The sequence below is a fragment of the Vulpes vulpes genome, chromosome 8, assembly GCF_048418805.1.
Source record: "Vulpes vulpes isolate BD-2025 chromosome 8, VulVul3, whole genome shotgun sequence".
Taxonomy (NCBI): Eukaryota; Metazoa; Chordata; class Mammalia; order Carnivora; family Canidae; genus Vulpes; species Vulpes vulpes.
The window spans coordinates 71,638,765-71,657,615 of record NC_132787.1 but is presented as its reverse complement, the minus strand read 5'-3'; the positions used below and the strand labels follow the sequence as shown (position 1 = coordinate 71,657,615).

The 18,851-nt window shown below is 41.2% G+C and overlaps 1 protein-coding gene across 1 annotated transcript in view; it reads right to left on the bottom strand.

The window, feature by feature from the left end:
• DNAH6 (dynein axonemal heavy chain 6) overlaps positions 1-18,851 on the bottom strand; it is a 233,817-nt gene that overhangs the window by 61,254 nt on the left and 153,712 nt on the right. The window contains exons 47-59 of the mRNA XM_025994437.2: positions 18,508-18,660; positions 17,107-17,247; positions 15,170-15,412; positions 13,446-13,613; positions 12,730-12,965; positions 11,354-11,615; positions 9,726-9,849; positions 8,326-8,522; positions 6,903-7,106; positions 5,826-5,951; positions 3,893-4,057; positions 1,953-2,020; positions 5-185 (exon numbers count right to left, since the gene is read on the bottom strand). Of these exons, the coding sequence (XP_025850222.2) occupies positions 5-185; positions 1,953-2,020; positions 3,893-4,057; positions 5,826-5,951; positions 6,903-7,106; positions 8,326-8,522; positions 9,726-9,849; positions 11,354-11,615; positions 12,730-12,965; positions 13,446-13,613; positions 15,170-15,412; positions 17,107-17,247; positions 18,508-18,660 (2,268 nt within the window). The remainder of the gene's footprint in view (positions 1-4; positions 186-1,952; positions 2,021-3,892; positions 4,058-5,825; positions 5,952-6,902; positions 7,107-8,325; positions 8,523-9,725; positions 9,850-11,353; positions 11,616-12,729; positions 12,966-13,445; positions 13,614-15,169; positions 15,413-17,106; positions 17,248-18,507; positions 18,661-18,851) is intronic.

The following is an 18,851-nucleotide window of genomic DNA, read 5'->3' as shown; positions in this document are numbered from 1 at the left end:
TTGCCTTTGAGTCCTGGAGTGTGTCAATAAGTTCTTCATTGTCCAGAATATTTCCCTCAGATGTAAAGAGCATTCTCAGGATTTTCTCCTCGATACTTTTCAGCTGGTTTTTATCTGTGTTGATCCTCACAATGAGCTTGATTCTTTGTTCCTCCAGCTCCGGTTTTTCGAGTCGTACCACGTCACTGGAACCGAAGTTGGAAGACTTCACTTATGGCGTTAGCAGTGCCCTGAAATTGCTTCTATCTTTGCTACTTAGCTGAGTACAAAGGGTGCTAGCCAAATCCTAGTGCATCAGGCCCTTCTTTGCTGGGTTTACACAGTGGCTCTTCACTGAATAACTTGTTAGTTCTGATTCTTTATCTTGTATTTCAAAACTGACACCCTATCACTGTCCCCATAGCTTCTGCTCGTCTTCTCTTTGGAAAACCTTCTCAGTTCTTGGGTTTCCTAATCCTTCAATTTCTGTTTCTAATGCTTGCTTGTGCCAGTCTGAAAATGGTGCCTGGACATTCTTTTTAAGGGCAATTCTGAAATTCTAGCACCTCCATGAAACAAGTCTTGACTAGGTCTAATAAAGGGGCTTACCTCCAGCTCCACCCCTGTCTAAACATGTGAACTTAGATCTCCTTTCACTTGTGCTTTCGTAATTTGCTCCCAGTCCTATGTTTGCAGGAACTAATCTTTATTAAGCATTACTCAGTGCCAGGTGCCCCACTTAGGATTTTATGCAGATTTCTCTTTTAATTCTTTGAATGCTCCTGTGAGGTGGGCACTATGATTACCACCCCAGCTTGTAGAGGAGGGAACAGAACCTAGGGGGACACTTCCTGAGGTCTAGTGGTTCTGAGAGGTGGAGCTGGCCTTGTCCCTGACTTAGCTGACTCCAGGGCACATGCTTTACCCACTAGGATGAACTTCCTTATTGTTCATTTATTATGTACATACTGATTTCAGAAACTTTAAAAATTAATATCTGAACACCATAAGAAATCTTAAGTTCATTTGCTTAAATAATTTTTTCAGAAGAGAGGAGTATAAAATATAACCCAGAGATTCTGTACTCTACACCTGAGCTTTGACATTCTCTCTTCCAGGGCACTTCTCTGTGTCCCCAGCAGTCTAACGTGCTGACAGCTTGTGACACAACTATGTGTTAACTCTTCATGGGAGTGCACTGGTATGAAAACTGGTCAACCATGTCCTTCAAACATGTCCATAAAATGTAGTCTATCCTTTGTCTGGAAAGAAGCCTAGTGGAAGTTAAGTTAGCAGTTGTTAGAATAGATACCTAAAATAAACAAGGAAAACATGCCTCACACTCAGTGATTATGGGAATACATCTAGGTGATCTTGACCCAATTTTGGCCTGACTTGAGGGGCTTGACAACTTATTTTAAACGTGGGTCTAAATTATTTTTTCCTTTAGAATTAGTGTATGAATATACACATACATACTCATATATATTCACACACACATATAATGAGTTTTTAACTAATATAAATGATATTATTTCAATAAATACATTTTTTGTCTCTTATGCCTGTTGGCTAATTCTGATAATTAATATCAACAATTCATAATCTCATTTTTGGGAAGAGAGAATTAATCACAGAGTGTACTTAAAGAGGGTATTTTTTTGAGGTGGAAAAATATAGGTAAAATTAAGTACACCAAGAAAACACATGTAGACAGACAGGTAAAAGAGGAAAGCTGTATTTGGGAGTTTTTCTCACAGGTATGGAGCAAAGCATCTCAAGGAGCCACTCAGAAGACTGAGTGAAATTGGCAGCTGCCAAAGTGACAAGAGATGAAGAACCTGGTCCTTTACTATCATCTTTATGACTGAGAACTGGTGAGTGGTGCTTTCACACATTAAAATGTTTTGTCACAATTTCTAAACAAAATATTAGAAAACTGTGCTTGCTCCCCCTGCCCCTCCTTTTTTTACCTTAATAACTGATCCTCTAGACCTGATTTGGTTACAGTGAAATTGATGATGGTAACTTTAATGCACACCTAAAAGAGAAGCAGATTTACATAAAAATGCTTAAGTTCAGATGGGTAAAATAAGAAGTGCTTTCTTTCTTAGAACATGGCTCATTATTACATGGCTGGATGTATCTGAGATCTAATTGTGAACATACCCACCCACCAAGTGTACTAGGTCTTAGAAAATCCTAATATGACTTCCCCTGCAGTATGAGTGACAATCTTGTTCCTTACCAGCCAAAGTTATAGAACCCTACATGGTGCTTTCAGGAAACGTGAGCCAGCAAAGGGTTAGAAAAATTGGGGTCTTATTCTAGATGCACCCTTTAGTGAATGTTGGACAAACCACCTCACCCATGCTGAGCTTCAGTTCCTGATATTTAAAAATTGGGATAATAATAGTTATAACTCATAGGATATTTGTGAAGACCAAATGAGGTAATAAAATCACTTAGTTACAGTGACTTGTACATAGTTTGTCCTTGTTAAAAAAAAAGCAATTACTGGTAATAAATAGAGCTTTATATGTATATTGTGTCAACAAAAAAAATGAACACTCTGTATTTTACATGTTATTCTTATTTAATCTTCACAACAAATCCTTGAAGTAGGCTTTATCTCCACTTCTTGGTTAATTGACTTGAGGATCCAGGAACTGGAATAACTGGCCAGAGTCACAGAGCTAATGTTAGGTAAGGTGTGCGATGCTCCCTCTCAGAAGTGGAGTGAGTGAGAAGGTTGTAAGTCATCGGCACATCAGTCACTTTTCTAAACCTCACAGTGGAACTTGGGACATGAGCTCTGCCAGTGGCTGTGTGCTGACAAGGAATATCCTGATCTGGGCTTTTAGTGGCATATCCCTCATCTTATTCAAGAGTGTATCAGTTCCATCTCACTTAAGCACAGTCAGAGAAGACAGGTAGCTATGAGAAGATCAATAACTAGAAATGATACTATGTGGAATGGTTTATGGAAGGATTTCAGTTCTTGGGGTGTGCGAGGGGAGAGAAAGGGAGTAAGTTCTGATTAGTGAAGTTCTTTCCCCTATCGCGTGGGCCCTGTTGGAGAAGGGGAGACCCGCCGGGCTGGGAAGGTCCTGCCTGGAGCTGGGGCAGCACTGGGGGCTACACGGGAGGCATGACCCCTTGGAGCCCTGTGCAGGAGGGGAGAAAATAGACCCAGGTGGTTTCATTTCTGTTGCAACTGCCTTGGGCTCTGCAGCTCAAGAGTAGGGGTTCTTCCCTCTCCCATCGTGGCTCAGGGACAGGCATGTGGAAGTGAGGTTCACACAGATCCCCTCACAGTCTAAGGGTATGAGGGAGAACAAGATACCCCATCCTCCAGAACTCTAAGTACAGACACACTGGATGTTTGACTCTCTGATGGTGCCAGTCACCAGAGTTTTCAAGCAAGCAACTTATTTATTTGGGGCTGATTGCCACGGGCATTTGCAAATGTTAACATCAGCATGTTCCCCTCTCCCCACAGACTCTAAGTGAAGCCCTAGGTCATTTATGAGCCACAAGAAGAAGGGCACAAATGGCATTGAGCTGAAGGAGAGAACAGAATGATTAGAAGAGAGTGCTGGCCTGTGTTCTGAAAGCAGCTGTGGGGCCAGAGGGAGGTGGCAAGAGCGCAGAAAAGGAGCAACAGGGCAGCGGACGGTCCAGAGCCTAGGGACCAGGTGGGGAGGGACTCAAGTCCAATTGAATGGCAAATAGAAGGGCAACTAGAATCAGAGTCAGGATGCAGAAGAGAAGCAAGAGTGGAGGACAGTGGAATGAAGGGGGGTGGAAGAGCAGAGGGGGAAGAGGGACCTGGGGGAGGCCCACCAAACGTCAGAGACCCATCACATGTATAGTCCATTCAGGCTGGGAATTCCAGACCAGCAGCTCATACCTCAGGCAGGTAGTGGGGATTTGGCAATTTGGTTGTCATATAGAACCTAAAGTTTTTGTCATAATCAATGTCTGAGTCTCCAAGGTGAATGAGCAGCCGTCCACCACTCATGAAAGTCTGCTTCAAGAGAATGGGTTCTAGAGCTGGATCCAAGGTTTCTTTAAGCTTAAAAGTTAAAATAGAATACAAAAAATAAGCCATTAAAATGGACAGCATCAAATTCTCTAAATTCCTTAGGCCTCCAAATTTACTCAATGAACAATTTTCCCGTGATCTACTTACTTACTGCGCACTCACTACCTCTGTGTATTTTCCAGGGGTTATCTTATGGGTAGTAGTCTAAGCAATTAAGAGCATGTGAAGGCAATACAGCTGTTAAGACTAACTGTGCATACCAATCATCCCCATAAGGAAGACTCTGAGAAAGGAGGGTCTCTATAGGTAGCCCTTCAACAGAACCCTGACAAATGATCTGTTCATGGCTGCTCTAAGGCAGGGGATGGAGGTCTACAGCCTGCAGGTCGAATCCCACCCTCTGTGGCCTGTTTTTGTATGGCTCTTAAGCTGAAAATGATTTCACTCTGTGAAAGGGTTGTAAAAACAAAACTGTAAAACCAAACAAAGACTAAGAAAAATATTCATTTGAATAATACTTTTACAGAGACTGTATGCAGCCTAAAAAAAAAAAAAAACCCAAAAATATCTGACTCATTATAGAAAAAATTTGTGGCCCTATTTCTGTATGACAGTTATTTTCTTTCCCTCAAAGCAAATTTGATTGTGGGTAAGAACCTGGGCAGACACTTCTATTGGACCCCATGACAAACATCTTCATGTCAGCATGGATGCAGTGGAGGTCCATGGCCCAGGAGCTGTCAAAATTTAATTGTAATCCATAGTTAACAAATCTAGTTCACACTGTGATATGATACCCTAGAATGTAAGTTATTTTCATAAAACAAAAGTTTTATAATAATATAAAATAAATATAATAAAATAAAATTTTCCTTAGTGATTATGATACAGTTTTGTGCTCTTAAAATCCATTCTATTTCACTGAACAATGCTGGTTGAGGTGGACTAACTCCATTTCACACTCATGACAGATGGAGACAAAGTTGGAAAATACCACCTTGCAAATGGAGAAAGCAGTGAGGTGCCTAATGCTAATGACTCCAAGTCACAGAAAGCAGGACAGGCCTGGTCAGAGTATCCTGTTCTGGCTGGGGTGCTGACCAGTGGCCCACCCCCTGCTCCTAAAAGCACTTAGCTACAGCTGCAAGGCCCTGCTGTCTGGGGCCTTGCAGAACATCATAGAAACATCATAGAAAGTCTTTTGGCCCCTGCCATGAGAAGAGAAATTCCCCCCCGAGACCTCAGTGTTACCAACTAAACTGGGGTTGAAGAATCCTGCTAGGGGCTAATGTAACTGTACTAATGATTTTGGGAGACTCTGCCCTTCCCTGTAACATTAGGGTTTGAGTGAGGGCCTGGGACCCATTACAGAACCTTACCTGTGTCAGTCAAGGCCAGAAGGGTAGAAAATAATATTTATGCCCCCTGGGATGTTTTGCTGGCTTCCCATCATCAGTGTGTGTAGACAGTCCCTGCTGGCCTGATGGCCCTACTGCTCTGCACTTTCATGGCAGCTAACCATCAAGAGCCACAAAGAGGCCTGAGAATCAGCATTGTCAGAAGCCAGAGCCCATCCCACTAACACCAAAACAATGTCTGGAATCAGAAAAATCATTCAGTCAACAGACTGCTCCCTGTGTGATAGTGCACTGTTTAAGGAGCAAAGCAATTGGTGTGAACAGTTTGAAAATGGAGGTGATGGGTGACTCTAACACGATGCAGGTGTGGCCTGTATAGGATCCCAGATATGGTCTGAACGTTGGGGACTAACAGGAGAAAAGAAAAGTGAAAAGCAAACCTCTTCCAGTAAGACAGGTAAGCCAAGTCGGATTGAATTTTCAAGTGTACGTAAGAAATTATTATCCGTAAGCTTAATGATCTTTAAACCATTTTTGCTTTCCTTGTTTCTTATCCAACGATTTGCCTGTTTGATAAAACACAGAGCAGAACACTGGACAGAGTTTTATAAATGACTAGAAAGTGAAAGTTTTTAGAGTAAAGTTTAGAAATTTTGTTCATTTTAGAAATGGGCTTGAAAGATGATAAAGATAAAATAAAATAAAAATACCACCACCATCACCCCCTCTGTAAATAAAAACACCTTTTAAACTCCAGTGCTTGGCATTCTTCAGTTTATTCAAATTTGGAACAAATTAAGAACAGACACATCTAGGGAAAAAGCCCATCCTTAATCTATTCAAGCTGTCTTTCTTGCTCTGATAGTAGCTCCCTTTTCTAAATCTTACTTAGAAGAATATGATCCATGGACTTAAGAGTCAGACAATGAGATTCTGTAAATTCTAGGCAGACTTGCCCTAAAATCCATCCTACCCTGACTTCATTATGACTCTTCAGACCTTTTAGGAACAAGAACTATATAGGATTGAATTTCTGTTCCCATAGCAAACAGAAAACTAAGGGTCAAGCCCATAAACAAAACTAATCAAAATTAAGTATGCAGAACAGTTGGACTCTTCCCTTTCACCGTCTGCCTCCACAAAAATGAGCAACTTGGACTAGAATACTTTTTTTTTTAAAGGTTTATTTATTTGAGAGAGAGAGAGAGTGTATGTGAGTGAAGGAGGGGTAGATGGAAGAGCATCTCTAGCAGACTCCTCGCTGAGTGCAGAGCCCAATGAAGGGCTTGATCTCAAGACCTCAAGATCATGACCTGAGCCAAAACTAAGAGCTAGATAGTTAACTGACTGAACCACTGGAGTACCCTTGGGACTAGAAGGCTTCTAAGCTCCCTTCTAGGTCTAAATCCCCAACATCTTACAAGTGTGTTCAAATCCACTTTTAGAATTCGGAACAGACAGCATAACATTAAGCAGAGCTAGGAGGCTGCTCTTCATCTGATGCACTTGTTACGCACCTGATCCTGGGGATCAATCATCAAAGGCCACCGTCTCCCTTGAGTAACCAAAATGCCATTTTCTGTTGATATCATGTCACGGGGCAGCCCATCAGTGTTCCACTGCCGTATTTCGTAGGGATCACCAAGAATGTTAATGAGACTAAAGGAAGGATTGATTGGGATCTCCAGAGACAGACAGTCCTGGATCCAATACTCTATAAGCTGTGGGAGGAGGAAAGTTTACTTGTATAGAGTCAGAACACTTGGTAAATGAGGATACACAAAATGTTATGGCTAAAGTTAGTTCTATTTATCTCTTGATGCACCCTAGGCATTAAGGCATAGGACACAGGAAGTGGAATAACTAACAGTTGGGAGATCTGGGGCCTAGAACCATATCACAAACTAGCTGTGGCTTTGGGAATGTTATTCCCCTTGTCTGAACCTCAGTTTTCTCATGTATAAATGACAAAGGTTGTCAAAGTAGTCTCAACCAGGGCTGTATTGTCCCCCTTGGGAGTATCTGGAAGCATGTGGAGATGTTTGGGGTTATCACAATGACTATGGGTGCCACTAGCAATTAGTAGGTGAGGCAGAGGATGTTAGCATGTTACCTCCTTCAGTTAGTGGTATAGTCCAAAAGCATCATTGGTACTGTCCACATGGCACCAGATGACCCCTGAGCTCCTATTGAATCTCTGAGTCCTTTACTAACTAGATTTTATAACTCAAGGGCAAAGAAGAAACCTTTTTAGGAAGGCATTTCATAAAAATGGCTTGAAAATCTCTCCAAATAATTTAGTGTCCTGCTCCTTTCCATTGCCTAGCCCTTTGTAGCAGTCTTGCCAAATCAGAACACTTCATTCTGGTTGACTCTAAATATTTATTTATTTATTTTAGAGATAGATCGGGGCGGTGGGGGGGGGGGGGAGGTTGGGGATGGGGAGATAAGGGGATGGAGGAGGGACAGAGGGAGAGAATCTCAAGCAGAGTCCACACTGAATGTGGAGCCAGATGTGGGGCTCCATCTCATGACCCTGATATCAGGACCTGAGCCAAAATCAAGAGTCAGCCACTTAACTGACTGATCCACACAGGTTCCCCCATCCTGGCTAACTTTAGATGCTGTTTCTGATCATAAGGGGAGGGGACTCCCTGTCCCATTTTCTTCCCCAGGTTCTTGAGTTATATAAGGAAATGGTATCTAACTTTCTAAGGTAGGAAAGGGAAAGAAGGAGGGTGTTAAGGAAATCCTGGGGTAGACAATTGCTGGCTGATGGGGGGAGGTGGAGGGCTGTAGGGTGTATAAGTAAGTTTCCATCATGAAGAACTTTCACTGTGGAGAGCCTCCCTGTAAACTCAGAAAAATGATCTCCCCTGCCCTGCCTCTGCCAGTTTCAGTTGCTTCTCATCACTTCTCACAGAAAGTGAGTTTACTCACCGATTGCCTATACTGGGCTGTGAAGGCCCCATAATATGCGACACAAGCTGCTGCTATAAACACATTCCCAATGATATTTGATATTTCCTCATTGAATTTCTGGATGCTTTCTTCCCATCGAACTTGCTCATCTCCTAATGCAGCTGTCAGCTTTCCAGCACGTATCAGACGTGCTTTGGTCAGGGCCATAGTTTTTGCTAGAAGATTTTAAGAAAATCAAGTTATGTTATTCGTATTTTCCTAAAACATAGGAAATTTCTTCACCTTCTTTTTTTTTTTTTTTTAATAGCGGCATTATTTAGCTAATGGTGTCAGTATATCTCTATGAAACCTCACGGCAATTCAGCATTATTTCCCATTCCAGAACCAAGTCCAAGTTTGCCTCTTCCATGCAAACAGCTCCTTTTTGATAATCTATTACTCTGGCTGAAGATAGCTTTCTCTGTGTCTGTGTAGCATTTATTTTGTGGATCAAATTCATATGCTGCATTGTGTTATAACGGAACATATCCTAACATGTTGGCCATGTCCCAAAAGTTTGCCACTCTTGCTCTGGAGCCATAGTTCTTTCAAGCTTCCCATACAGGAGTTGAACGTATGCCATATATGCAGTTCTAATATTACACTAGAAGGCTAGTGCAGTACACTCATGGAAATATGTGCTACATGTTGGATGGAAGCAGAGATCTGATGGCCTGAAGACTCTACTTTTAGAAATCAGGCAACTCCTTGTGGTATATATATACAATGGACTATCACTCAGCCATCGGAAAGGATGCTTACCATTTACATCAATGTGGATAAAACTGGAGGGTATTATGCTGAGCAAAATGAGTCAATCAGAGAAAGATAATTATCATATGGTATCACTCATATGTGGAATATAAGAAATACCACAGAGGATCATAGGAGAAGGGCGGGAAAACCAAATAGGAGTCATCAGAGAGGGAGCAAAACCAAGAGAGACTTTTTAAAAAGATTATTTATTTATTTATTTATTTATTTATTTATTTATTTGAGAGAGAGAGAGAGAGAGAGAGCAGAACAAACAATGAGGGGGAGAGAGAAAGGGAGAAGCAGGCTCCCCACTGAGCAGGGAGCCCCTATGTGGCACTCAATCCCAGGACCCTGGGATCATGACCTGAGCCAAAGGCAGATGCTTAACCAAATGAGCCACTCAGGTGCCCACCATGAGAGACTTTTAACTCTAGGAATCAAACTGAGGGTTGCTGGAGGGGAGATGGGGTAACTGGATGTGATGAGCACTGGGTGTTATATACAAGTGATGAATTATTGAACTGTACATCTGAAACTGATAATGTACTATATGTTGGCTAATTGAATTTAAATTAAAAAAATCAGGCAACTCCTGACCACCATACATTTTATGAGTTACTTACCCAGACTTTCTTTCTCATTTACACTTTTGTCATATTCATCTTGTAAGGCCTGTATTTGATCTTCTACTTGCTTTAGTAATGCTTGCTTTTCTCTCAGTGTAGCCATAGTAATATCAAGTTCAGCCTAATAAAATTAAGTAAATATTTAAAATGAAAATCCAAGGTCCCCAAAGAAGGTCAAATTTGCCCACTTAATAACACATTTAAAAAAATACAATTTATGTTCTCTTTTTCTTGTCTCAAAGATCTTGATATGGTATACAAAGTTAAAACAAATGTAGGGGTGCCTGGGTTAAGCTTCTGCCTTCAGCTTAGGTTATGATTCCCAAGGTTCTGGGATCAAGCCAGGCATTGGGCTCCCTGCTCTGTGGACAGCTTGCTTCTCCCTCTCCCTCTGCTATTCCCCTTGCTGTGCGCGCGCTCTCTCTCTCTCTGTCAAATAAATAAATAAAATATTAAAAAGAAAGTAAAGTAAAATATAAGAGCAGAACCACAACAGAACAAAACAAAACAAGAAAGAAAGCCTAATAAAATAAATCATAGAAGGAATGGAGGAACAGTGCAATGTACCATTCCACATTAATCCTAAAGCACGTAGGATTAATTAATTAATTTAATTAATCCTAAAGCATTTGGGGTTACTACAATAGATTAAATGATGAAATAAATGAAAGATTCATGCAACTGGGAAAACTAGTCTTTTGTAAATAGTTCTCTAGAGCAGGGGTCTGCAAACCAAATTTAGCCTGCTGCCTCTTTTTGTACAGTGAGCAAACTAAGATTGGTTTTATGTTTTTAAATAATTGGGGAAAAGGCTGCTTAGTGGTTTAGCGCCGCCTTCAGCCCAGGGCACTGGGATCGAGTCCCACGTCCAGCTCCGTACATGGAGCCTGCTACTCCCTCTGTCTGTGTCTCTGCCTCTCTCTCTCTCTCTGTTTCTCTCATTAATAAATAAATAAAATCTTTAAAAAATAGTTGGGGAAAAATAGAATAAGAATATTTCATCACACATGAGAATTGTAAAAAGTTACATTCTTGTGTGCATAAATAAAGTGACATTGGAACCTAGCCATGCTTACTCATGTGTGTATTAGTGATGGATGGTTCTATGCTGCAACAGCAGAGTTCAGGAATTGCAATGGAGACCATATAGTCAGCAAAACTTAAAATATTTACTCTGGGTCTTCACTGAAAAAGTTGCCACGCTTGCTCTAGAGTCACAGTTCTTTCAGTAACTGGCTCCACACAATGAACATTCTTTGTTCTGCTTGGGATCTCACATCCGATTGTGGCTTAAGCTGGTTTTAGAACCTCAGATGACACCACGGAGTGTGGGACTATTAGCAATGCAACCCAGAGCATCAGATGCTAGAGTTAAAAGGACACCTCAAAAATACCATTGGCCTGATGATGTGAATATACTAAGGACTCATTTTCCTTTCATGCTGGGAAAGGGCTGATTTTAGAGGTCATTTCTGAAAAAAGAATCTTTGCCAGCTATTTTTCTACAACAAAAACTAATTTTCAAGAGCATTGTTACTATCTACGTTGCACAAAGTCACAGGAGCTTGAATGATTAATGATCACGGCTTTTAATTGCATAAAATATTGTGATACAAATAATGTACCTGTGCAGCACGGAGTTTTTGCCTCTTTGGTTCGACTTCTTTGACTACCCTAGAGTATAAATCCATCGCTCTTACCCACATGCACATAGATTTACATGCTCTGGACACTTTCTCTACTTTTTCAGGCACAAAATCAGGATTGTTAATATACTTTTGAAGTCTTGCCAATATCTGGGGCTTTATGTTTTCCTTATCATATTCTAAAAGTCTTCTTAGGAAGTTAGAGTCACCAAGAAGTTGCTTGGCTGTTGGCCAGTCAGGCCTAAAAGACAGACATGAGAAGTTAATAGCACTGTAATAAAGTAATTTAAGAACAAAAGAAATATGTTCTTTTGAGAATATTAAGATATTATCCCAGTCAGTGGGTAGTTTTAATCCCGATACTATAATCCCAGTATATGGTAATTAAGTATACCATAATTCCTGGGTAGACATTCCTGGATGACTAATGTTTCATACAACCCAGTTTTGGTAGAGAAAGGAATGATAAAATTATAGTTTTAGAAATGTAAGACATCACAGAAATAATAGTTTTATTTGTACAATGCCCCAGCCTCACGGTTTTTACCCCACCTGCCTTAGTTTACGTCTTTAAAATTTCTTGCCAGGACACTACAATCATGTTCTTACCGGTTTTGTGTCTCTCAGTCAACCTCGGACCTTGTGAACTTTTGCCAGATTGGTCTTTCCTACATGAGAATCTGATTATGTCAAAAATATTCAATGGTTCTCAGCACTCTCTGGCTGGGGCTTTTTGTCTGTGCTTTGCTTCAGAAGTCCCAGGCTCTACCAAGGAGCAGGAAGCTGAGTGGGGGTCCTTTGGGCCCTTTACCCTTGCTCAATCAGTTTTACAGGGAAAGATTTCTTATAATTTTAATTAAAAAAAAAGGGTATTACTAAAGAAGGTTTAAAAACTCATACCCCAGGATGAAACACAAGACCTTGCATGCTATAATCACTGTCCCTCTACCCAACCCCATCCCATTCCATGAGCATCAAAGGTCCCTGAGCTCTCCCCACAGCCTCACTCTCTACCTGAGAACATCATCTCCCCAAAACCGGCTCACACCTCTCTACGAGCAGACTCCATTTTTGGAACTTCCAAGTGCCATGTGAATTTCGCATATCTTGAAATTATTATTTTTCATGTCTGTCTCCCCACTATACTACATGTGCCTTATAGAGAAGAGCTTCGTATCTCCCATCATCTAGCACAACACAGATGTGCAAAAAAATGCTTGTTGGATCAATCTGTTGAATGACCAAACCAGTGAGAAGGCGGAGGAGAGAATGAGGACATATAAACAAAAATGTAGAAAAACATCAAAGAAATTCCACCATGCAGTTCGGTAACACATGATTATGGATGTACTCACTTGGCATTCAAGAGAATAGAAATGGCTTCCATAACAGTCATGACCATATCTGGGGGCTTTGTAAAAACCCTGATTTCTGAAATGTCTGCTTTATCTAAGGAATCCAGGGCTTTATTAGCAGCATCAAGGGCAGGGAGAGCTTCTTCAAGGTCTCTTTGAGCATCATCGGCGATTGCTTGGGTTTCTTCAGCTTTCACTTTGGCTGTCGCTTCATCTTCTTGCACAATGCTACGGACCTAACCATTGAAACATGACTGCTTAGGTGGTCTCAGTATTTGAATTTCAATGTTTAAAAACAAAGCCAATAATAATATGTCATATTTGCCCCTCTGGATTACACCAATAATGAAAGAGGATCAACTACAGTGCATTTTAGGCTCTCCTTTGTCCATCTCATGTAGGCTGAAGGGATAACTGAGCCAAAGCTCTTAGAACAAAGCTTTCCTCCTTTGGAGATGAAGAGCTACTGCTTTATATTTTTGGGGGGTACTTTTCTCATCACTCTCTGCCCCACTCATTGGGTTCACTCATTCTCAGGGAGAGAACCAGGCTGATTTATTGAAGTTAGCTTGTTTACAACTTAAAAGCATTGCTAAAATTATCTATCACTTAATTGTTTTAATGATGTATAAAATAAACCCAATCCCATGTCATGATATATAAGTGATCAGTTGGTGATCAAAGCCTTCTCACCCATGATAGGGAATACAGCATACCTGATCAGCATTTTCTTGATCCACTGCCAATTTGTCCATTAGGGCTTCAGCATCTTGTGATTTTTGAAGAAGGACAGGTTCTAAAGCTGAAAGGTCTAATTTCATTTTATCTACTAGTACATTTGTTTCTAATAGCTTGGTGAGACCGTTCTTTACCCGGTCACGAGCCTAGATGACAACAAAAGTATCTGTTATAACGAGTCTTATAAACTATAAGTTTCTTGGCATCTCTTACTCATGTATTAGAATTTTACATCTACAGAATTGGTAAATCAGTTTGTAATACTTAACATTGTGAACAGACAGAAATCTTCAGGTAATAGAACTCTAGGAAATGACTATGACATTCATCATGGTGGGTTTGGATCCATGTCCCCTAACCATAGCAGTTGGCATCTCACTGGATTGTAGGGTCACTGAGGAATCACACCATATTATTTTCATCCCCTGAGCTTGGCAACTTGGTAGCATTTTGAATGAATGAAGGGTAAGTTCAGATAGGAATTCCTGGAGATTACAGTAGCTCTAGGAACTTGTTTCCTCAAGATGGGTGAGTAGAACTAAGAACTTGTCAGTGCTCTAGAGACAGCTTTGTTTGCTGGATCTGAACCAGGGGTAAGGAACTTTTGACTAGTATCACAGGGGAGTACCTAGTAGAGGAGGCACTTAGGAATAACTATTTTTTGAAGGTGAGTTAGGAATCCTAACTCGGGGGCAGCCCCGGTGGCTCAGCGGTTTAGTGCTGCCTTTGGCCTAGGGCGTGATCCTGGAGACCTGGGATCGAGTCCCACGTCAGGCTCCCTGCATGGATCCTGCTTCTCCTTCCGCCTGTGTCTCTGCCATTCTCTCTCTCTCTCTCTCTGTCTCTCACGAATCAATCAATCAATCAATCTTTTTTTTTTTTTAAAGGAATCCTGACTCAAGTTGACAGGTTTCAAAATATTTATCAAGTTATTTTACAAAGCATGCATTTATTTACCAGGTGAAAATCTTCTGAAGAACATTAAAAAATCTTAATGGTATATATCAAAATGTTTTCATTTTGATTAAAATGTTGAAAATTTCAAGTCATGTAAATTGCCTGATGATGATGATGATGATGATGATGATGGCAGCCACTCTTTTCTGAGTACCTCATATGTGTCAGATCATATTCCAAGCCCTTCATACACAGTATCTTATTGAAACTCCACAACAATCCAAAGGGGTAGATATAGATATTTCTAAACCCTATTTTCTACTAAGACTTAGTAGTTACACAAGGGGCTCAAGGGGTGTGCAGCAAGAAAGAGGCAGAACATTGGTTGTATATGGTCTGGCTGACACTGAAGCCCTTGCTCTTAATGGGAACTCCTGACAGATGCTGGACCACCAAAACTCCATCTCTACTGCTTAACAAAAGGTGCTCCTTCTCATGAAATACTGCAGAGATGTCTGATTTACTGCTTAACTTCAATGCTGTTACAATGTCCATATCGTTTTACTGAGGCACACTTATGTAAATGACAGTAGGAAGAAAATCAGACATATCAAGGAAGGGGAAGGCCTCTCAGCCAACAGATGAAACTTTGTATCTGTTGCAGGTTGTCAAGGCCATGTGTTGGGCTGGAGGAGGCTCCAGCAGGTAAGATGGCATAGAGATCTTCTGCTAGTTTTGGCAAGTTTTGAGTTCAAGTCCCCCCCCTCCCAAAAAAGTTTTTTTTTATTGATAATATTATACTTACTGAAACCAACTGCTTCTTCTTTTCACTCAGCATAGTCAGGAAGAGATTGATGAGTTCCAAGTAGGAGGTGGGTGTTGTGTAGTACCGTCTCCGGAGCTCTGTGTAATAACGCTCTGCCATGTTAGAGACGCTCAAGTGAACGTTCACGCACATGAGGGAAAGCTTCTCTTTCAGTTCTTCTTTTCCAATATCGATGTTTGAGAAAAATGTCTTTGATACAGAAAGAAGTGCTTCTCTAGGCCACTGTAAATAAAGATAAACTTGGAAAACCTGTTGCCTTTCTATAATACACATTTTAACAAGTAAGAAAAAGCATTTCTCTGGACCTCTTCCTTGCTTTGTCCCCCCATCCTTTTCCCTAATTAATTCCTACTCATATCTGTAAGTGTAATGAGTTGAATGGCTGTATTCACTGGAGATGGGCCTGGGTCTTCCCAGCACGGTGCCTGGCATGTGGACATTGTTCAGTCAGGATTTGTTCATTGAATGAATAAATGATTGGGTGTATTTAGAACAATTCCGTGAATGAAATCACATACATTACGAGGACCTCACATCCTTATTCTGTTTATAATGCAGATCCATTACAATCACTGCCCCTCTTTCCCTCTTCAACTTCTTTGCTCCTCTCTTGTTTCTTTGCTCTCACCTGAACCTTTGTCAAATACAACCCTCTGTTACCCCATGTCTGTGACTGTGTAGTCGAGCATGGCTGGAGAAAAACACACAAATCATGCCAACTGGCCTCATTTTAACTTCGTGACTACTAGCTCCAGTGGGTTCTTTTTTTTTTTTTTTTTTTTTAATTAATTTTTATTGGTGTTAACCTCCAGTGGGTTCTTAAAGCAGCCCAGAAATGTTTCTACAGATTGCTAACACTTCCTCTTTCCACTTCATTCTCAACTGATGACCTTACTTCTCACATCACTAAAAGAAACAGAAGCAATGTGAGCAGGGCTTAAGTGAGCTCTCACCTCTACATCTTCCCATCTCCCTGTATCTGTGCTCATCTCCTCTGCCCGCCCCCCCATTCCTGTCCCTCTGGGGTATGCTGTGTGTGCTCCCTGCCCAGGCTGGCCCCTTCACTGATGACTTGATCCCATCTCTTCTTGCCTATTGAATGGTATTGGTACGACTACACTTAACTCTGTCTGCTGCTCCATCAATATATTTCTTTCTTTTCTGGATCATTTCCATCAGCACACACATGTGCTATTTGTGTTTCCCACTTAAAAACACTTTTCTCAGGGCACCTGGGTGGCTCAGTGCTTGAGCATCTGCTTTCAGCGCAGGGAGTGATCCCAGGGTCCTGGGATCAAGTTCCACATTGTGCTCCCCATGGGGAGCCTGCTTCTCCCTCTGCCTATGTCTCTGCCTCTCTCTCTGTGTTTCTCATGAATAAATAAATATTTATTAAAAAAACCACTTTTCTCTTGACCTCACATACCCTTGTAGCTACTACTCATCTCTTGGTGTTCTTTTCGGGCAAAAGTCCTTCAAAGAGTTGCCTGTGTTCGTTGTCTCTGATTCCTCTTGTCTATTCTTTCTTGAACCTTCTTCTCCATCATCCCACTGAAAGCTCTTGTCAAGATGACCAATAATTTCTACATTGCTAAATTCAATAGTCTCCTCTTCCTTTATAAATTGTTTAGCCTTTGTTCAATTATTATCACTGTCAGAGTAAATTCCCAGCAGGCTTTAAAGCAAATACCCTTGAGTTATTCTTGGACAATGTGTTACCCCTTTAAAATCCAGCAAATCCAGGGGCACCTGTGTGGTTCAGATTAGGTAAGCACTTGACTCTTGATGTCAGCTCAGGTCTTGATCTCAGGATGTAAATTCAAGCCCCATGTTGGACACTCCTTGGGTGTGGAGCCTACTTAAAAAAAATCAAGCAAATCCAACTTCCCAGAGAGGTGTCCTGGGATGTCACCCACCTGGACAAACCAATCAATAGTGCAGCAGTTCACAAGGGATGGAAACATCCGGCATCGGGACCGAAAGGCCTCCCCCACAGGGCTCATACAGAGAACAATGTGTAGCTTCTGACGGACTCTGCTGATAAAGTGCTGGAACACCTGACAAAAAGATATTTTTCAATTAAAGTAAGGGTGAGGTAACAATGAAAATAAGTGTTAGCTAATGCCTCTGGGTTTGCTAATACTAAATAAAAAATATTAGTGTGGTAGGTATGCAAAGTGTTTTGTTCAACCTCCAATCCAACCCCTCACGTAGTTTGGAAAGATTAAAAATGACATTTGGCAGACTCCATTGCAACTAGGATTCCAGATGTGGTGCAGGTCCTCCTCACCAGTGTATTTAAGGAGGCCTCTTGAATAAAGTGGAGAGGTATTCATACACATTTTTGCTTTGGGGTAGAGGCCATTGGAAGAGACAGGTGCAGGGCCACCATTTGTGAAGGTGCAAAGTCTGGTAGAAATGGTGTGGACCTGGAGCAACCACCTCTGGATGTGGCTCCTTATGTCAGCTACGTTCTCAGGTGGCTGGAGATGTGTGGCTGTGGGGCTGGCAGCCGAAGCAGCAGCATGCTGACTGGTTCAGCGGCTTCCCTGACCACTGACTTCTACCATCTCCATTTCATGTTCATTCTGAGGAATTTGCCTTGAGTCCCTTTCTTGGGCTCTCCCTGGTGATTCTGTGTTTCTTGAATAAATGCCTTTCTGCTTACATCAGCTGAAGTAGAGCCTCCTGTTTGTACTTACGAGCCCTGACCTAGCAATAGAGAGATCTCACAAAAGATCTCTTCTGTGTCCCTTTGAGGAGTCCATGGATGGGCTCCCCCCCAATATAATTGGTTTCCTTTGTAATTCCATATATTTTACTCCCTACATTCAAAGCATTGGTTCACCAGACTTCCCGAGAGATCAGTGGAAAGCAAAAAACAGAAAACTTACTGCCCCACAGAGGTCTTGTCGAAGTAGTCACAGAAAGGATAGAAGCAAGGGAAAGCACTGGGGTAGACCAATAACAGCTTAGGGAAACTAGCACTGTGTTGGAGAAACGGACAGGAGCTGTGTTTTTCTGAGATGGGGCTGGGCCCAGAGAGCCTGGGGAATCCATTTCTGTTTTAGGTGTCATAACCTTGGTGATAGGCAAAGGAATAAAAAGTACTGGACTCCCTGGGCAGGGCAGTGTGGATGTGTGAAATACATTTGTGTTGAAAGAAGGATAAGGCAAGCTGTCCAGTTTGGACAAGACTATGACTTCTGTGGGACTCCTCAAAGGGATTTGTAGGAAAAAAAAAAAAGAAAAAGAAAGGAAGGTTAACACAAGTTTTTGTTTTACAAAAGTCACATCACCATTGTGACGTATCCTACCTCATCTCTGTTCCCCTCAGAAATTCCTACTTCTTTTGCTCTTGGTCTGGTGGCTGCTAAAACCTGTTCCAGTTCATCCTTTTCAAATAAATTGGGCACTTCACCTGAGTTCAGGATGTTATTTATATCTTCCAGGAATTCCTCTACTACAATCTGTAGAAGAAAGCAGAGTGATCATTATAACTCACTCAGCCAGTTTACATTTATTACATGTAAGTGGTAAAGCAAATATTTAATCAAAATTCACATGGAGTTAATTTTATCTTTAAGAGAAAATAATCTTAAAAATTAGATAGAATCTTAATATTCTAACACAGAAGTACACTGACATTTCATTTATCCTT